This window comes from Drosophila mauritiana, chromosome 2L (assembly GCF_004382145.1).
Source record: "Drosophila mauritiana strain mau12 chromosome 2L, ASM438214v1, whole genome shotgun sequence".
Lineage (NCBI taxonomy): Eukaryota > Metazoa > Arthropoda > Insecta > Diptera > Drosophilidae > Drosophila > Drosophila mauritiana.
Genome location: NC_046667.1, coordinates 10,230,121 through 10,244,983, shown reverse-complemented (window position 1 = coordinate 10,244,983; position 14,863 = coordinate 10,230,121). Strand labels below are relative to the sequence as shown.

General features: G+C 40.0%; 3 protein-coding genes across 4 annotated transcripts; 2 read left to right on the top strand and 1 right to left on the bottom strand.

The window, feature by feature from the left end:
- Positions 1-709: 709 nt before the first annotated feature.
- Positions 710-5,532, bottom strand: LOC117145464 (lysosomal alpha-mannosidase). 2 transcript variants are annotated; one of them, XM_033311174.1, is made up of 10 exons: positions 5,225-5,532; positions 4,367-4,737; positions 4,100-4,305; positions 3,906-4,042; positions 3,669-3,802; positions 2,664-3,304; positions 2,381-2,601; positions 1,901-2,312; positions 1,396-1,838; positions 710-1,337 (listed from the first exon to the last, which is right to left on the bottom strand). In XM_033311174.1, exons 1-10 carry the CDS (start codon positions 5,333-5,335, stop codon positions 771-773), a joined length of 3,243 nt encoding a protein of 1,080 aa, XP_033167065.1. In that variant the 5' UTR covers positions 5,336-5,532; the 3' UTR covers positions 710-770. The 2 variants fall into 2 exon arrangements, with proteins under 2 accessions (XP_033167065.1, XP_033167145.1); XM_033311254.1 differs by lacking the exon at positions 3,669-3,802 and adding an exon at positions 3,391-3,524.
- Positions 5,533-8,727: 3,195 nt separating this feature from the next.
- On the top strand, positions 8,728-12,245 carry LOC117145762 (lysosomal alpha-mannosidase). The gene is made up of 6 exons (XM_033311570.1): positions 8,728-8,941; positions 9,010-9,380; positions 9,438-9,908; positions 10,001-10,611; positions 10,668-10,885; positions 11,006-12,245. The coding sequence occupies exons 1-6, from the start codon at positions 8,858-8,860 to the stop codon at positions 12,209-12,211; spliced, it is 2,961 nt and encodes a 986-aa protein (XP_033167461.1). The 5' UTR covers positions 8,728-8,857; the 3' UTR covers positions 12,212-12,245.
- A 461-nt stretch (positions 12,246-12,706) lies between these two features.
- On the top strand, positions 12,707-14,854 carry LOC117150333 (sodium channel protein Nach). Its single transcript, XM_033317180.1, has 11 exons — positions 12,707-12,837; positions 12,896-13,001; positions 13,060-13,151; positions 13,207-13,459; positions 13,516-13,716; positions 13,772-13,890; positions 13,953-14,107; positions 14,162-14,224; positions 14,305-14,411; positions 14,497-14,611; positions 14,668-14,854. The coding sequence occupies exons 1-11, from the start codon at positions 12,707-12,709 to the stop codon at positions 14,781-14,783; spliced, it is 1,458 nt and encodes a 485-aa protein (XP_033173071.1). The 3' UTR covers positions 14,784-14,854.
- Positions 14,855-14,863: the final 9 nt, after the last annotated feature.

Here is a 14,863-nt window from a genome sequence, read left to right as displayed (position 1 = left end):
CAAAACGACTTGCCCCTTTTGCAATGAAAGTTTTCAACTTTTTTCATTAAAATACGCTTTTGCATTCTACTACTTCGTACTCCTTCAAAAGTAATAGATGAATTTTTTATTAAAGAGGGTAAACATACAAGCGCACTTGCACCCTTATATGTGCTAACTGGACTTTTGTTACCCCTTGTGCCACGAAAGTTATTAAACATTTGTGCAACGACTGCAGTCCGTATACCACACATGTATATTTAAGTAAGTTCGTGCCCCTGGCTAAAAATTAAATTGGGGGTAAGCTTTATTAAATATGAATGCATGATTAATATTAAGTCATCCGCAACGTCTGTTTTTCCAGTTCTCATTGCAGTGTAATAAAAAGGGGTAGCATATAGTTCATTATTCATGTACTATATCCTCGGGTTGCTCTAGTTTAAAGAATTGAAATATAAATACATCTTTTCTGACCGCAATTTTAAACGTTTGTCCCTAAGTCAACTGAAAACACATAAATCAAGTCGCATCGCCTGAGGACAAAGGACTTTTCTTCCTTGAAACTTACATTGTTGGTCATTCTAAATTATAATCCAAATGTATTGTTATACTAGCAAGTATCTACAGAAACAAATTCCAAGAAGCTCCAGCAGCAGTAGATTCAGAAATTACAGGACATTCTGTAGTATAGATACTACAAATAATGAATGCTTAAGAAAACATCCCTACATTATATTACTCATTAAATTTTATTAAGGTTATACTTTCGTTGCTTTAGAGTAAATAGTATTTTACGCTGGTGTTAGGTATACAATGAATGTTCTGATTTCCATTGGGCTCAGCTCGATAATGTATTCCTGGTTGCTACTATCTGCCTTGAAGGAGTTGTAAGGACCCTCAGTCGACTTGGAGCTGCGACCCTCGTCCTTTTTGTCCTGACGCGAGTCTGTTTCGCGCTTAATGCGGTTGCTCTCGGCACCAAGTTGTCCAGCTGGCAAGCCCTCGTCGGCGTACTTAACACCCAACATGGGCTTCTCGGCACTTAGTAGGTGAACGGATTCGGCGGGTTGCGAGAATGTGGCATACGTGTTGAACGCGGCTTCTTCAGGATCCGGCGCAAACTGGAGTCGTCGACTTTCGTCCAGCCAGGCATTGCCATCCAGAGTCGTTTCGCGGATGCCCTCGACATCGAAGGCACTCAGCACGTTCTTGACATTGAACTGCACGGGCTGGGAGTAGGATGCGTCCTCGCCGTTCTCCATGATGTGCTCGAAGCGCACCAGGAGTTGGTTCTCGTGCCAGGGTTCCAAGGTGAGCAGGTGCACGGGTTTCGGCAGAACCAATGAAATTCCACTGAACTGCAAAATTTAAATTCAAATAACATCAATTCATTTTATAAGTATGCCAGCCACTTACGATATTAGTGAAAGCTGTCTGCCATTCATCGGCACTGTAATCCTCCATATTGCTGAAGAACTTCCATGTGGGTAGCAGTTTCTCCAGCTGGGTTAGCCTCTCGATTCCCTTGAGGGAAACACCTTCCCGATCCGTCGACTTGCCGAAGAACAGATGGTGCTTGCCTCGGGCAATCAGTCCATCGCCAAACTCGGTTTCATTCAAGGCCTCGCCCACTCCAAAGGCATCGTCCTTCAACAGACGACGGTGAACCATCAGTTCCAAGGATCCGTCCTTCAAGGAGCTGCCACCCTGGGCTCTGTCCGTTAGGATGGCCATGCGGGCAGTGTCGTCCTCCAGATCTATTTTAGTCGTAATGGGATAGTAATTGCCGGCAACGGCTTCGTTGATTTTCACACTCCACGTATCGCGATGGTTGATTTTCCTCTTGATCATCTCGCGACCTGTAAGAAGTAATATGTCATGAAAGTCTGATCTTGAGACATTTGATTTTCCTAGGAGTTACCATTTGAATCGGTGCGGAAAATGCCATCCGAAGCGATGTCAGAGTTGAAGCGAGTAATCACCTCCTTGCCAATGCCATCATCAATGGGAATCGGTCCAACCAGCCACTCGAACTCAGCGAATGAATCCTTGTTGTAAACTCGCACCACCTGGCTAATCCAATCGTTGAACTTCTGATGAACTTCTTGAACCAGATCACCCTTGTAGACTTGAATTTCGACTTGGTCGGTGGCAAAGTGAATCTTGTTCTCGTTGGGTCGGAAGATATAGGCGCCAGATGATCGATTCAGGAACTCCGCGTTGTTTCCAACAGCACCCTCGTAGAACAGGAACTCCTGACTGACCAATCTGGTTAGGCCATCAGCAGTGACTTCAGAAAGGAAACCATTGGTGTCGAAACCAAGTTTAATGTGCTAGTAACATAAGAATATATAAATTAATATAAATGATATATTATATAAGTGATAATCGGTTAACTTACACTATTTCCAATCACTGTAACGCTGGAAGTTCTCTTCGGCAAAGCCTTTGATCTAGTATTATCCTCGGTACTATCAAGTTTTTCAACATAATATGTACGATATCCCAAAGGTGGAATATTGGTAGCTAGGAAAACAATTTCGTATTTGGCTGTGGAATTTCTATGCTTAATGTCGATCAGCACTTGGGGAATCGGAACAGCTTGGCTTTCCAGAGTAACACCTGAAAATAATAATAATCTGTTAATATTGAATCTCTTCTTTAGCTTTTGCTATGCAACATACCCTTGTTATCGATGATCCTATAGTTGGAATATGGCACAGGAATCCTCACATACTCATTGACCGTGTGAGCCAGTGGATTGTAGAGGGTTAGAGCAAATCTATCGTTCACCTCGGACACGGGACACGAGGTGATGTTCAGTAGGGCACAGGTTTTGAACTCGAACACATATTTCGCCGACTTATCCTTGATATTATCCTTCGATTGCACCGCCAACTGATTCAGGGCATTACGAGTGGTAGCTCCACAAGCTCTGAAGGCAACACTCATCCGCTTGGCATAATCCAGAGCCACCTTTTCCTTCTCTGTTCCAGTTATGGCATCGTGGTGCTGCATTATTCCGAGCGTTTCCCTCATGAAGGTCAAGTGGGGATCGAATTCTTCGGGTTTCTTGGGCGCCAGGGCACTCAACTGCTTGCAGACCTGCAGGAAGTGATTGCCATCCCGTTCGAAACGCTTCAAGGTGGGTCGCGATGTGAAATATCCCGTCCAGTAGGCATGCGGATCGGAGGCATATGGGAAAAAGTCATCGCTCTTGGTTGGCCAGGTGATGCCGGCATCGTGCAGGGATTTCAGATAGCACGATGGAGTGGAATACAGAAGGTTTATGTTCGAGCCATTTGCCTGGCGTTCATTGCCATATCTATGGGTCGAAAAAAACGGGAACTTTATAGTACAGACCATGCCCCTTCTCATCGCTAAGCTCTGTCAAGGAAAGCCCCTACTTACTTAATCAGCTTGTCCAGATTTTTGTACCACATATCAGCGTTCTGGTAGTGGAAATCCTCACCCATGGTCAGAATCACGTTGGGAGTGCGATAGTGTTCAGCCATTTTCGTTACGTAAGCCAGGAATGTATCCACCTGTTTTTTTCACACACATGGCAGTCAAATTTAACTGGATTTTTGTATGGTAACGGACGGCACAGTGTTGGACAGAACAATTTGGAATTTGAAGGGGCTTTCTTTAACAGTTAGCTGCGCAAGGACATAACATTATGCAATTACCGTATCAACTTGTCGAGGTTCTTATAGTAAACTTGAGCAGCCTGGTATGTGAAATCACCGCCCATTGTGACAATGATATTGTTGGTGCGGTAGTATTGCGATTGGGTCTTGGCGAAATCCAAAAACGTATCGATCTAATAATGATGGGAATGGGATACACAAATGAAAGACATAACAGAAGCTCAACCAATGCCAGAGTAAAACATAAAATAGACCACATATGGTATCAGTTCTTACGCGCTCTTTAACATTATTGTCGGGACTGTGTTTGCCATCGATTATGGGTGCATCGCTGCATAGGATATCGAAGCAGAAGCCATCTGGCGCCTGGTAGTTGTTGTAGAGGGCGCCACTGAACAAATCCGCTTCCTCTCCTGAAATATAGCAAGTAGATTTAGTAAAAAGTCTTACGATGGGCGTGAGTTAAGTACCCAAATTGGCTGATCCATGCCAGATCATCTCTGCATTTTTGGTCATCAGACGCTCGTCCTTATCCTGGTAGTCCAGTCTACCGAAGAACATGCCATCGAAACCCATTTGCGCGAACATGGATGCCATTTCCCGGGAGTGACCAAAGGGATCTATTTGCCATCCAACCCGCGGACGTCCGCACTCACCAAAGGTGTCATTCAAAAGTCTGCATTTGAAAAACTCATTTAATAGTTAAAACAAAAATTTATCAATGCATTCAGACATACCTCAAACCCCAGGAGAACTGATCGATCACACTCTGGTAATGGGTGGTGGCCTCGTCATTCATGCTCCAGGCGCCGCCAATGAATTCGAGTCTTCCCTGCTCCACCAGCATCTTCACTGCCTCCTGAACCTTGGGCTTCTGCTCCTTCCACCACTTGAAGAAGAACGCAGATTCCACATAGATGAATCGCTTCTCGGGATCCCTGAGCAGAGCCTCCACCACCGAATCGATTATGTACTGGACTCCAGCCTTTTGGATCCTGGTCTCGCTGCCATAGTAGTATTGGTCAACGGTCTTCAGCCATCCCACGTCGTCATGTGTGTGGGCCACCAGGTGCACGTTCAGCATGTTGGGTTTGGTAGGATGGCAGCTCTGAAAAATCAAATTTGGAAGAATTAATATCTATTTTTTATTATATTAAATTTATTAAATCCTCCTTCTCTAGCCATTCAGAATTTCTAACTATGCTTATATTAATTACAATAAATATATTACAATTTTATTAATTCTAAATAAAATTTAGTGAGTGGAGTGTATCGGCACTTCACTGTTGAGTTTTTTCTAATTTGCTCCTTTGCCTGGTACGCTTATCAGTGCAAAATCGAAAAACTAATTTCTTTTTATTTTTTACCATTTGCATGAAACAATTATATACTATTTTCACACATAAAGGCTGAGATTACCGGCAAAATGTATATACCCTATGTGTATATATTGTATACCAGTAATCAGTTCGATTCTTACTTTAAACTCAGCCTGTATGAGGTATTTTCTGTACTTGCAAGGCTGCGCAGCAAGCAACATGTTGCATGCCCCACCACTTCTCTGCCCTTTTCTAAGAATGGTTGAAGTAACTTACCTGATAGCCGCACTGGGATGCCTTTGGTTGAATACTCCGAAAATCGGCATCGTGAATCAGGCAGCCGAGGGCGCAAAAGAACACCAGCCACACCGAAGTCTTCGCAGACATTGCAGTTTTCGTATTATATTTATTTACGTTTGTGCAGTTTACATTCAACTCTTGATTTTGCACTTTCTCAGTACTGCACAATATATATATATATATATATACACACACAGGCACACAGAGGTTACGGGAACAACCGACTTATTGAGGAAGATTCAACCGAGCCAAACGATCGCATCGGCCTCTCAATGCGGACTGCTCAAACTGAGATCGCAAACTCAGCTCGAGACCTAACTTGAGAATGATTCTCTCTATACAAACACAGAGAAAGTGAGCAAGTATGAGCAAGTACATACACATATGTTTGTACTTAGGATCGTTTGTAGGTGTGTATGTATGTGCGGTAATTCGCCGGGTAGAAATACTGATAGGCTTATAAGAAGTATGTACATGCGCGCTCTTAAGTATTCCTTTAAAGATTGCTAAACTGGCTTTAGATTGATCCATTTAATCGTTTTCACACCATAAATTGCTCAAGTGCTTAATTGGTTTCTGAAAACCGATCGCAAACACAAGTGGTGCATTCATGATAACCTCTAATCCACGGTTACTATCGATAACTTAAAAAAGGGTCTGAGTGGTGCACTTCAGAAACAGGAGGTAATAACCTCGGGCTCAATAGTGCTAAACTACAGTTGCCCAGTAACTGCGATAAAACTATAAACTATAAAACTATAACTTCGCAGTAAGGTGCGTTTATTAAGGTGAGCTCAAGAGATCGTTCGAATATGTAAATTCTAACCATACGAAAGCTGATAATCTCAACTATCAGAAAAATATATGGAAAAATTCCTATATCATAGCTAGAAACATCGCAAATCGTAGTAATATTGAAAGATGGAGGTTCCTTATAAGTTTTACGATTTGAGATAGTTTTCATATTACAACTAAGAAATTCCAGAAAATTTTATTCAATAACTAAACAGTAGAAAAGAGCTCTTAAGTTCATTAAGTAAATTATACCTAAATCTTCATTTATATTTACAAATATCTGCCATGTGTTTAAATACTAATGATCGGAAGTCTTAGCCGAAAGTTTTGTAAATAAATCCGATTAGTTGATAACATTAGGCAGGGGATAAATTGACCTCCAAAATATTGTTCACCTAAATCAATGGTATTTCTAAAGTTTTCACAACAGAAAATGTACGAATGAATGTTTGGAAATTTTAAGTTCTAGAACATTTTACTTTGAAAACTATCTACATAATCTGCACATTATTGAAAAAAAGGTATTATTTCCTATATACATACATATATGAATATAGTATCCTTAAAGAAAATCATATCACCACTATAATTGGTATTAACGACCACCTATTTATGTATGTACAGCTGTGTTCAAAAAAATAGCAGTGCGATGGAAACTAAGAAACACAAATGTATTTCTCCATGTCCCTTTTTTGAATCCACTTTTTATTCCACTTATTTTTGTAAAATGGAATGTATAGATATAGAAAAAAAGAAAATCCCGTCAGTTTTTCATGTTATCCTTTTTTTATTTACATTCTTGAGCAAATTCACCACTTTTAGGCTGTTCATTAGAATAGCAGTCTCTGGTTTTGTCCATCGTAAAGTCTCGAAATGATCAATATTTTCTAAAAAGTGAGTTTGGTTAAGATAATTCGTATATTTTAAAGGGCAATAAATTAAAAAAAAATTCAAAAAAATGTATTTTAGTGGGTAGAGGACACCACTCCTCCCAGGAGAAAAGAATGTTAATTTTTAAGCTTAGAAAGGAAGGAAAAACATATAAGGACATTCAAAAAACCCTTGAATGTTCTGCCAAAATGGTATCCAATGCCATTAAATATGAACGGAAGCCCGAAAACCGTGGTACCATACGTAAAACCACAGATATAGAGGATCGGCGCATAGTTTGTTACAGCAAAGTCTATCCTTTTGCATCCTTTGGGGACATAAAGTCTGAGCTGAACTTGGGAATAAGCGACGTTACTATTCAGAGATGACTACTGAATCAAAATGTTTGTGAGAGGAGTCCACAAAAGGATCCCCTACTTAGCCCTAGGCATATTAAGGCAAGGTTAAGCTTCCGTAAGACCTACCTAATCTGGCCAGTCTCCAAATGGCGTAATATCCTTTGGACTGATGGGTCAAAAATAGTTCTATTTGGTGGAACTGGTTCACTCCAGTATATCTGATGACCTCCAAACACGGAGTACCACCCAAAACACCCACTGATGACTTTCAACCATGGTGGACCGAAAATTATGGTATGGGTTTGTTTTTTTACAATGGTATCAGTCCATAACATATGATTTATGGTATTATAGACCAAAACGCATATGCAAATATACTTAGGGATGTCTTACTGTCATATTCTGAATATAATATACCCTTAAAATAGACATTCCAACAGGATAATGATACGAAACGCAGAAGCTCATCGGCTAAGAATAGGTTCACCCGAAATAGAATAGATGTAATGCAGTGGCCAGCATCATCTTCCGATTTAAACCAGATTGAAAACCTGTGGGGGGACATTAAACAATATGTGTCGAAAAACTCCCCGACGTCTAAGGCTCAGATTTGGCAAGTTGTGCAGGATGCATAGTCAAAAATTCCCCCCAAACGTTGGCCAAGACCTGGTGGGACTCCCATGTCACGTGCGGTGGTGTAAGGCTGTGTGCTGGCTAACAAAGGGCAATCTCCAACCAAGTATTAGACCCTAATTAACACATAATAAAAAAAAAAAAACTATGTTTAGTTCTAAGTCATATTGAATTTTTGTGGACTATTTTTTTCATAGGCCACTGGCTATTTCATTGAACACCCAGAAATTTCTGGCCTCTTTTTGTTGTTTTTTATCTATATTTTTCGAAACTATTGAAGAAATAAAAGGTGAAACATTTGGCTAAATTGGTTTGAAATTAAATATACCTAACGATATTATAAAAAAAATTTGACCATTAAAATTGTAAATCATAGGAATTTTTTAACTTAAACTCGCAGGTCCCAAACACTGCTATTTTTTTGAACACAGCTGTATGTACATATGTACCACTTGATTGAGTACAAATTCATAAAGCTTCCATTCGTAATCTGAATAATTAATTACTTGAAACGATTGCAGCGGTGATAAGAATTATAATGCAAAATACAGAAGTCGTTGACTACAAATTAAACATAAACAAATGCGAATATGTATGTTTATTTTGAAAACTCAGTTGATAAGCGGCAAACCTAAAGTTCATTCCTATACATAATCATTATTTTTAGCGAACGTGAATGAAGGTTTACACAGGCATAAGTATAAGTACAAACAAACCAATAATAACGAGTATTTTCCCATCTATCTGGGGTGTAAATGTTTATCGTCGTTGCTCCTAAATGGATTTTAATTTCATAATCCCACTCAAGTTAATAATGCGATCGCAGTACAAGGTTTATCGCCTCAAGTGCCACATTGCTGGGGTCTAAGGAGTTGCCTCACTTCTCGTTTCATTTTATTCGACTCAACGCTACCGATAAGACCAATCCCCGAGGAGCTCCGCGTTCACCGAAATGGAATACTTCGGTGGCACACTCGCATTTATCGCACTGTTTCTACTGAACACAGCGATATGCGAGACAACCTGTGGATTCGAGGTAACCCATTCTGAAGTAGATACATACTTGTTGGGCCATGTATCTTGAAGTATACCCTCTAATTGTAGGCATGTCCCGCACCGAAACTCAACATGATCAATGTGCACTTGGTGCCGCATTCGCACGACGACGTTGGATGGCTAAAGACAGTGGATCAGTATTATTATGGTAGTCAGAACAAGATACAGCACGCTGGAGTCCAGTACATTTTGGACACCGTGGTGGAGGAGCTCCTCAAGGATTCGTCGAGGCGCTTCATCCAGGTGGAAACGTTTTTCTTCGCAAAATGGTATTCGGAGCAAACCGAAACGGTCCAAAGGGCGGTAAAGAAGTTGGTGGCCCAAGGACGTTTGGAATTCGCTGGTGGAGCTTGGAGCATGAACGATGAGGCCACCGTTCACTACCAAAGTGTTATAGATCAATTCAATCTGGGCTTAAGGTAGGTTGGACTTCCATAAAAGGATAAGATATATGTTCATTATTGCTTCTATTGCAGATATCTTAAAGATACTTTTGGCGATTGTGGACGCCCCACAGTTGGTTGGCAAATCGATCCATTTGGTCACTCCCGGGAAATGGCATCCATGTTCGCACAAATGGCATTTAATGGTGAATTCTTCGCACGCATGGACTACGTTGATAAGAAGCAACGTATGCTGGATCTGGAAATGGAGATGATTTGGCAGTCGAGCGAGTTCCTAAAGAACTCAAATATATTCACTGGCATGCTCTACAATCACTATGCAGCTCCTCCGGGATTCTGTTTCGATATCAATTGCGAGGATGCACCAATTATCGATGGCGAGAGCTATGATAATAACGTGGATGCGAGGGTCAGCGAGTTTATAGACTATGTGAAGAACATGGCCAAGTCGTATCGATCCACTCACATCATGGTGCCCATGGGCGATGATTTTCAGTACGAAGATGCGGCAGTTAACTTCAAGAATATGGACAAACTTATCAAGTGAGTATGGCAACAAATTGGCATGCAAAACAGGAAGTTGTATTCAACATTACTATCTTTCTTATCGATGGCTTTGCTATTATACTTATCAGGTACGTCAACGATCGCCAATCGACGGGATCCCAAGTCAACGTATTTTACTCCACACCCTCGTGTTATCTTTATGAATTGCACCAGTTGAAGCAAACTTGGCCAAACAAAACGAAGGACTTCTTTCCGTATTCCAGCGATTCGCACTCCTACTGGACAGGATACTTCACCTCACGACCCACCCAAAAGCGTTTCCACAGGGATGGCAATCACTTCTTCCAAACTGTTAAACAGCTGAGTGTGTTGGCCAATTTGAGTGGCACCCAGCACTCCGAAGATCTGGATAATCTGAGTCAGGCAATGGGCATAATGCAGCATCATGATGCTGTTACGGGTACCGAAAAACAGGCGGTTGCCAGCGATTACGATCGCATGTTGTTCAAGGCCATCGTTGGAGCTGAAAACAGTGCTCGGGATGCACTACGATCTCTGACCAATCTGACCTCCGGGGAGTTCAAGAGTTGCCTGGAACTGAACATAAGTGTTTGTGCCTTCACCCAGGATACAGCCAACAATGTGATTGTGACCCTGGTTAATCCTTTGGCTCATTCCTCAACCCAATATGTGCGTGTTCCGGCGAAGAACGAGAATTATATAGTCACCGATGAGAAAGGTATTTACTCTATATCCATTTGGAATAATAACTAATATTTCTACAACTTCAAATAGGTCGTGAGATGTTTTCGGAAGTGGTTCCCGTTCCTTGGCAAGTTTTGGCGTTGGAACATCGACCTAATGATACCCAGCACGAGTTGGTTTTTAAAGCCAGTGTTGATAAAATAGCCAACTTTTTGATTCGCGTGCTACCAACACCGAAAAATATTGCAGAAGATCAAGTCTATTTTCCCGCAGAGAGAAGCCAGGATGAGTTAACAGTAGAGACTTCGGTAAGGATATATCTTCATCTTATTATATACAGCTGTGTTCAAAAAAATAGCAGTGCTTGGGACCTGCGAGTTTAAGTTAAAAAATTCCATATACCATTAACTTCAACTATCACATTTCAGCTGGTAAAACTGACCTTTGATACCACAACCGGTGGCTTGAAAACTGTGGAAATGAACGGGCTTACGGAAAATATTCAGCAGACCTTTGGGATATACAAGGGTTATCGCGGCAATAATGGTGAATCGAAAAACCGATCATCCGGCGCTTATGTTTTCCGTCCATCTGGCGATATTGAAATAGTGAACAGCAAGGTGGAGCTAACGTTCTATAATGGCACCAGGGTTAAGGAAGTCCAACAGCATGTGAACGAATGGATCTCCCAGGTAATCCGGATCTATGAGGACGTGAATCGTGTTGAATTTGAATGGCTGGTCGGACCGATTCCAACGGATGATGATGTTGGCAAGGAGATAATCACCCGGTTTTCAAGCAATATATCCTCGAAGGGCAAGTTCTACACGGACTCGAATGGTCGCGAAATCCTGGAGCGAGAGAGAAACCAACGGGAGCACTTCACTCCGGATATGTCGGAGGCCATAAGTGGAAACTATTACCCTGTGACTGGTCAAATTTCGCTACAAGATGACGAGAAGCGAATCACCCTGCTGAATGATAGAGCGCAGGGAGGATCCAGCCTGAAGGATGGCGAACTGGAGCTGATGCTCCATCGTCGCCTCTTGAACGATGATGCATTTGGAGTGGGTGAAGCGCTAAATGAGATACAATATGGAACTGGTTTGATTGCAAGAGGAAAGATCTACCTAATCCTCGATGCTGTAGCTGGGAAACCAAATCAAAGATTGCTGCAACACCAGTTGGATCAACACTTCTGGAAGTTCTTTAGCAAGTCCAATGGCGTCGCCTCTGTAAACAAGAACATGATTCCCGACTTTTTCGGTATTCCCAAATCCGTGGAATTGCTTTCTTTGGAACCTTACTCAAAGGACCAAATATTAATACGACTGGAGAACTTCAATACGGAAGGAAACGTAGTTAGCTTCAACATTTACCCACTTTTTGAGTCGCTAGATGGATATCAGATTTGGGAAACCACTCTGGATGGCAATATGCTGTTGGAGGACGTAAAGAGATTCAAATTTGCCCAAGATGGCACCGGTAACATTCCTTCCTCCGTTGAATATTACCATGCTCCTCACAGCCCCTTGACGGCCAATTCAACGATGAACGCCTCCGGATTCGTGGTCACACTGGTTCCCATGCAGATTCGCACATTTATAATCCAACAAAAGTATATACCATCATGAATCAATAAAGAAATATAACGACTTTGCAAAAATATAAGCATATGCATTTTTTAAGTTAGTTTAAAGTTTAGCAATAGTTCCACTGCACTTTCATTTAGTATACTATCCACATATGCGAACACAAACTTTTTATATTGATTAAACAAATCGAGAATTCTATATAAAAGTGTAACAAGTGATTTCTTTAAACAAATTGTTTAGCAGAATGTAATTTGTTGTTTTTCTGACCAGCCGTTTATTTGAAGTAGTGTAAGTATAATAAACAACTAACATTCCAAATGGCAGAGTGGCGCAAGTGCAAAATGTAATAGTTTTAAATAAATAATGAAGTTAGCTGCTGCTTAATAGCAGAAATCCATTTCCGAGCTTAGTCACGCTAAAGAATTTATGTCTTTTCAAGAGGCAAAATTGGTATAAAATTTGTGGTCTAGAAAGTTATTGTTTAGTTGCCTAAGAACTGGATACTCAAATAGGAATTTATAGAATTTTAACATTATGGTTGACAGGAACTCGAAGTACAGAAAGGGTTCAAAAATTGTAATAAATTACTTTGTTTTGTATTTCAACAATTGTTGCATACATGGATTTCGCTACCTCACGGATTCAATGCTTATACTATTCGAGAAGTAAGTTGTAAATTACTTAAACTAATTATTAGTGATTAAAATAAGTTTGCATTTCCAGATTCCTGTGGCTAATTCTACTGGTTGCATCGATATATTTTTGCATAATTGTCTGCTTGTCATCGATAGATCGTTACTACACCAAAAGCACACATATCGGAATCGAAGTATTGCTAAATTCCCATTAACTAAAATTAAATAATAATTTGTTGTTTTTAATCATAGCGAAACTATATATTTTGGAATACAACCCTGCCAAGTGTTACAGTTTGCCCGGTGGATCGACTTAATATCACATATTTCGCGGATTTTTGTCGGTAAATAACTAAATATAATCATATTACTCATATTTTTAACAAAATGCATTTCAAGTACCAATGGCATCAAGGGACCGCAAAGAGATATATTATGGGATTTTCTCGAGAACTTGGCCAATTCGACGTACATAAACTTTCAGAATATTCCCCAGAACGAGCAGATCGATCAGATAATTGAGGATATAGGTCTGAAACCGGAACACTATACCGAGTTAATTTACAATCTAACCTACGATAGAACATATGAACCCAATTTCAATGAACGCATTCGCTGTATGGATGGTGCGATGTTTATTCATGTCCGCCAGGTTTTTGAATTCAAATTTAGAGTCTGAAACTTTGTATTTACATTTATTTCCGACAGGTTCTTACTGAGTGGGGTTTGTGCTACCTGGGCAATTCTAAACTAACCGAGGAATATAGCTCACGGTATTTTATTTTCGGAAAGTATCCGGAGTACAACAAGTATGAGTACGAAAACATACGACTTCCATATCAGGTTGGCTCCTTCTTTCAAAAGGATACGCAATACGCTTTACTAGGCTTCAAGGGTCCTGCAATAATTGTGAGTTAAACTAGTTATTAATTAAGCAGTTTATTGAGTGCTAAACATTTCAAAGGCCTTTGCACATTCAGCATTTGAGGTAATGAAGGTGGATTCCAATTCGGATTATGCCTACGATGGTGTTTTGTACGATCTGAGCACCGAAGAGATTACTGCCGAGGATAATCTAGAGCAGTGAGTTATAAGTTTATTTTATGAGGTAAAATAAATCCATAAAATAATATACTAATTCCCAGAGATACCACGGTAGCCATGAGAAGATGCCGTTTTCCCCACGAATCCAATTTAACACATTTTCCATTCTATACTCGAAATATTTGTCAGCAAGAATGCAGGATCAATCTGGCATATAAAATTTGCAAATGTATCCCACATTTTTATCCCAATCGCAGTAAGTTTAAAAACATACTTTTTTAAATCTGAAAATCTTGACTCTTTCATTTAGTTGCAAATCCCAAGCCTGTGTGCGATTATAAAACTTTAAGATCGTGCTTTCCCCAACATGCAAGTAAGTGCAAAATAAATAAAAAGAACAACTCTTAAATAAAATAATGTTTTTTGTGTATAAAATATGTTCACCTATTATAGGCTTTTTTCTAAAGTTGTACGAGGAAAATGGCAACCACGAGAATCCAGCTACTTGTTACTGCGAACAGAACTGTCATGATTCAGTAGTTACAATGAAGTCCATGAATGTAGGTCTCACATTTAGCCATATTTAATAAATATATAAAAAAAACTTTAAAATATATAATAAATTATATTCCAATCATTTTTTAGCCCATGTCCGGAGCAAAACAATTACTGGGAGGAATTGGAAGCGCTGTATCAGTAAAAACTTGGCCACAAAGTCGACTAAGAAGACAAGTTATATTCTCACTGACCGATCTTTTGGGTAACTAATTACATAATTTAATACTTTCTTTAATTTTTAATTAATTCCATTGTTAGTTTCGATTGGCGGAACAGCCGGACTTTTCCTGGGATTTAGTGTTCTGGGCTTTGTTGAAGTTATATACTTCTTTACAATTAGAATAGTCTTTCAAATATTGGGTTACACGCTCTAAAACTAGGATAATTATTTGTTTATTATCTATAAATGCTTTTTATAACATTAATAAAGTAGAGGTCTTCATTTAATCTCTGT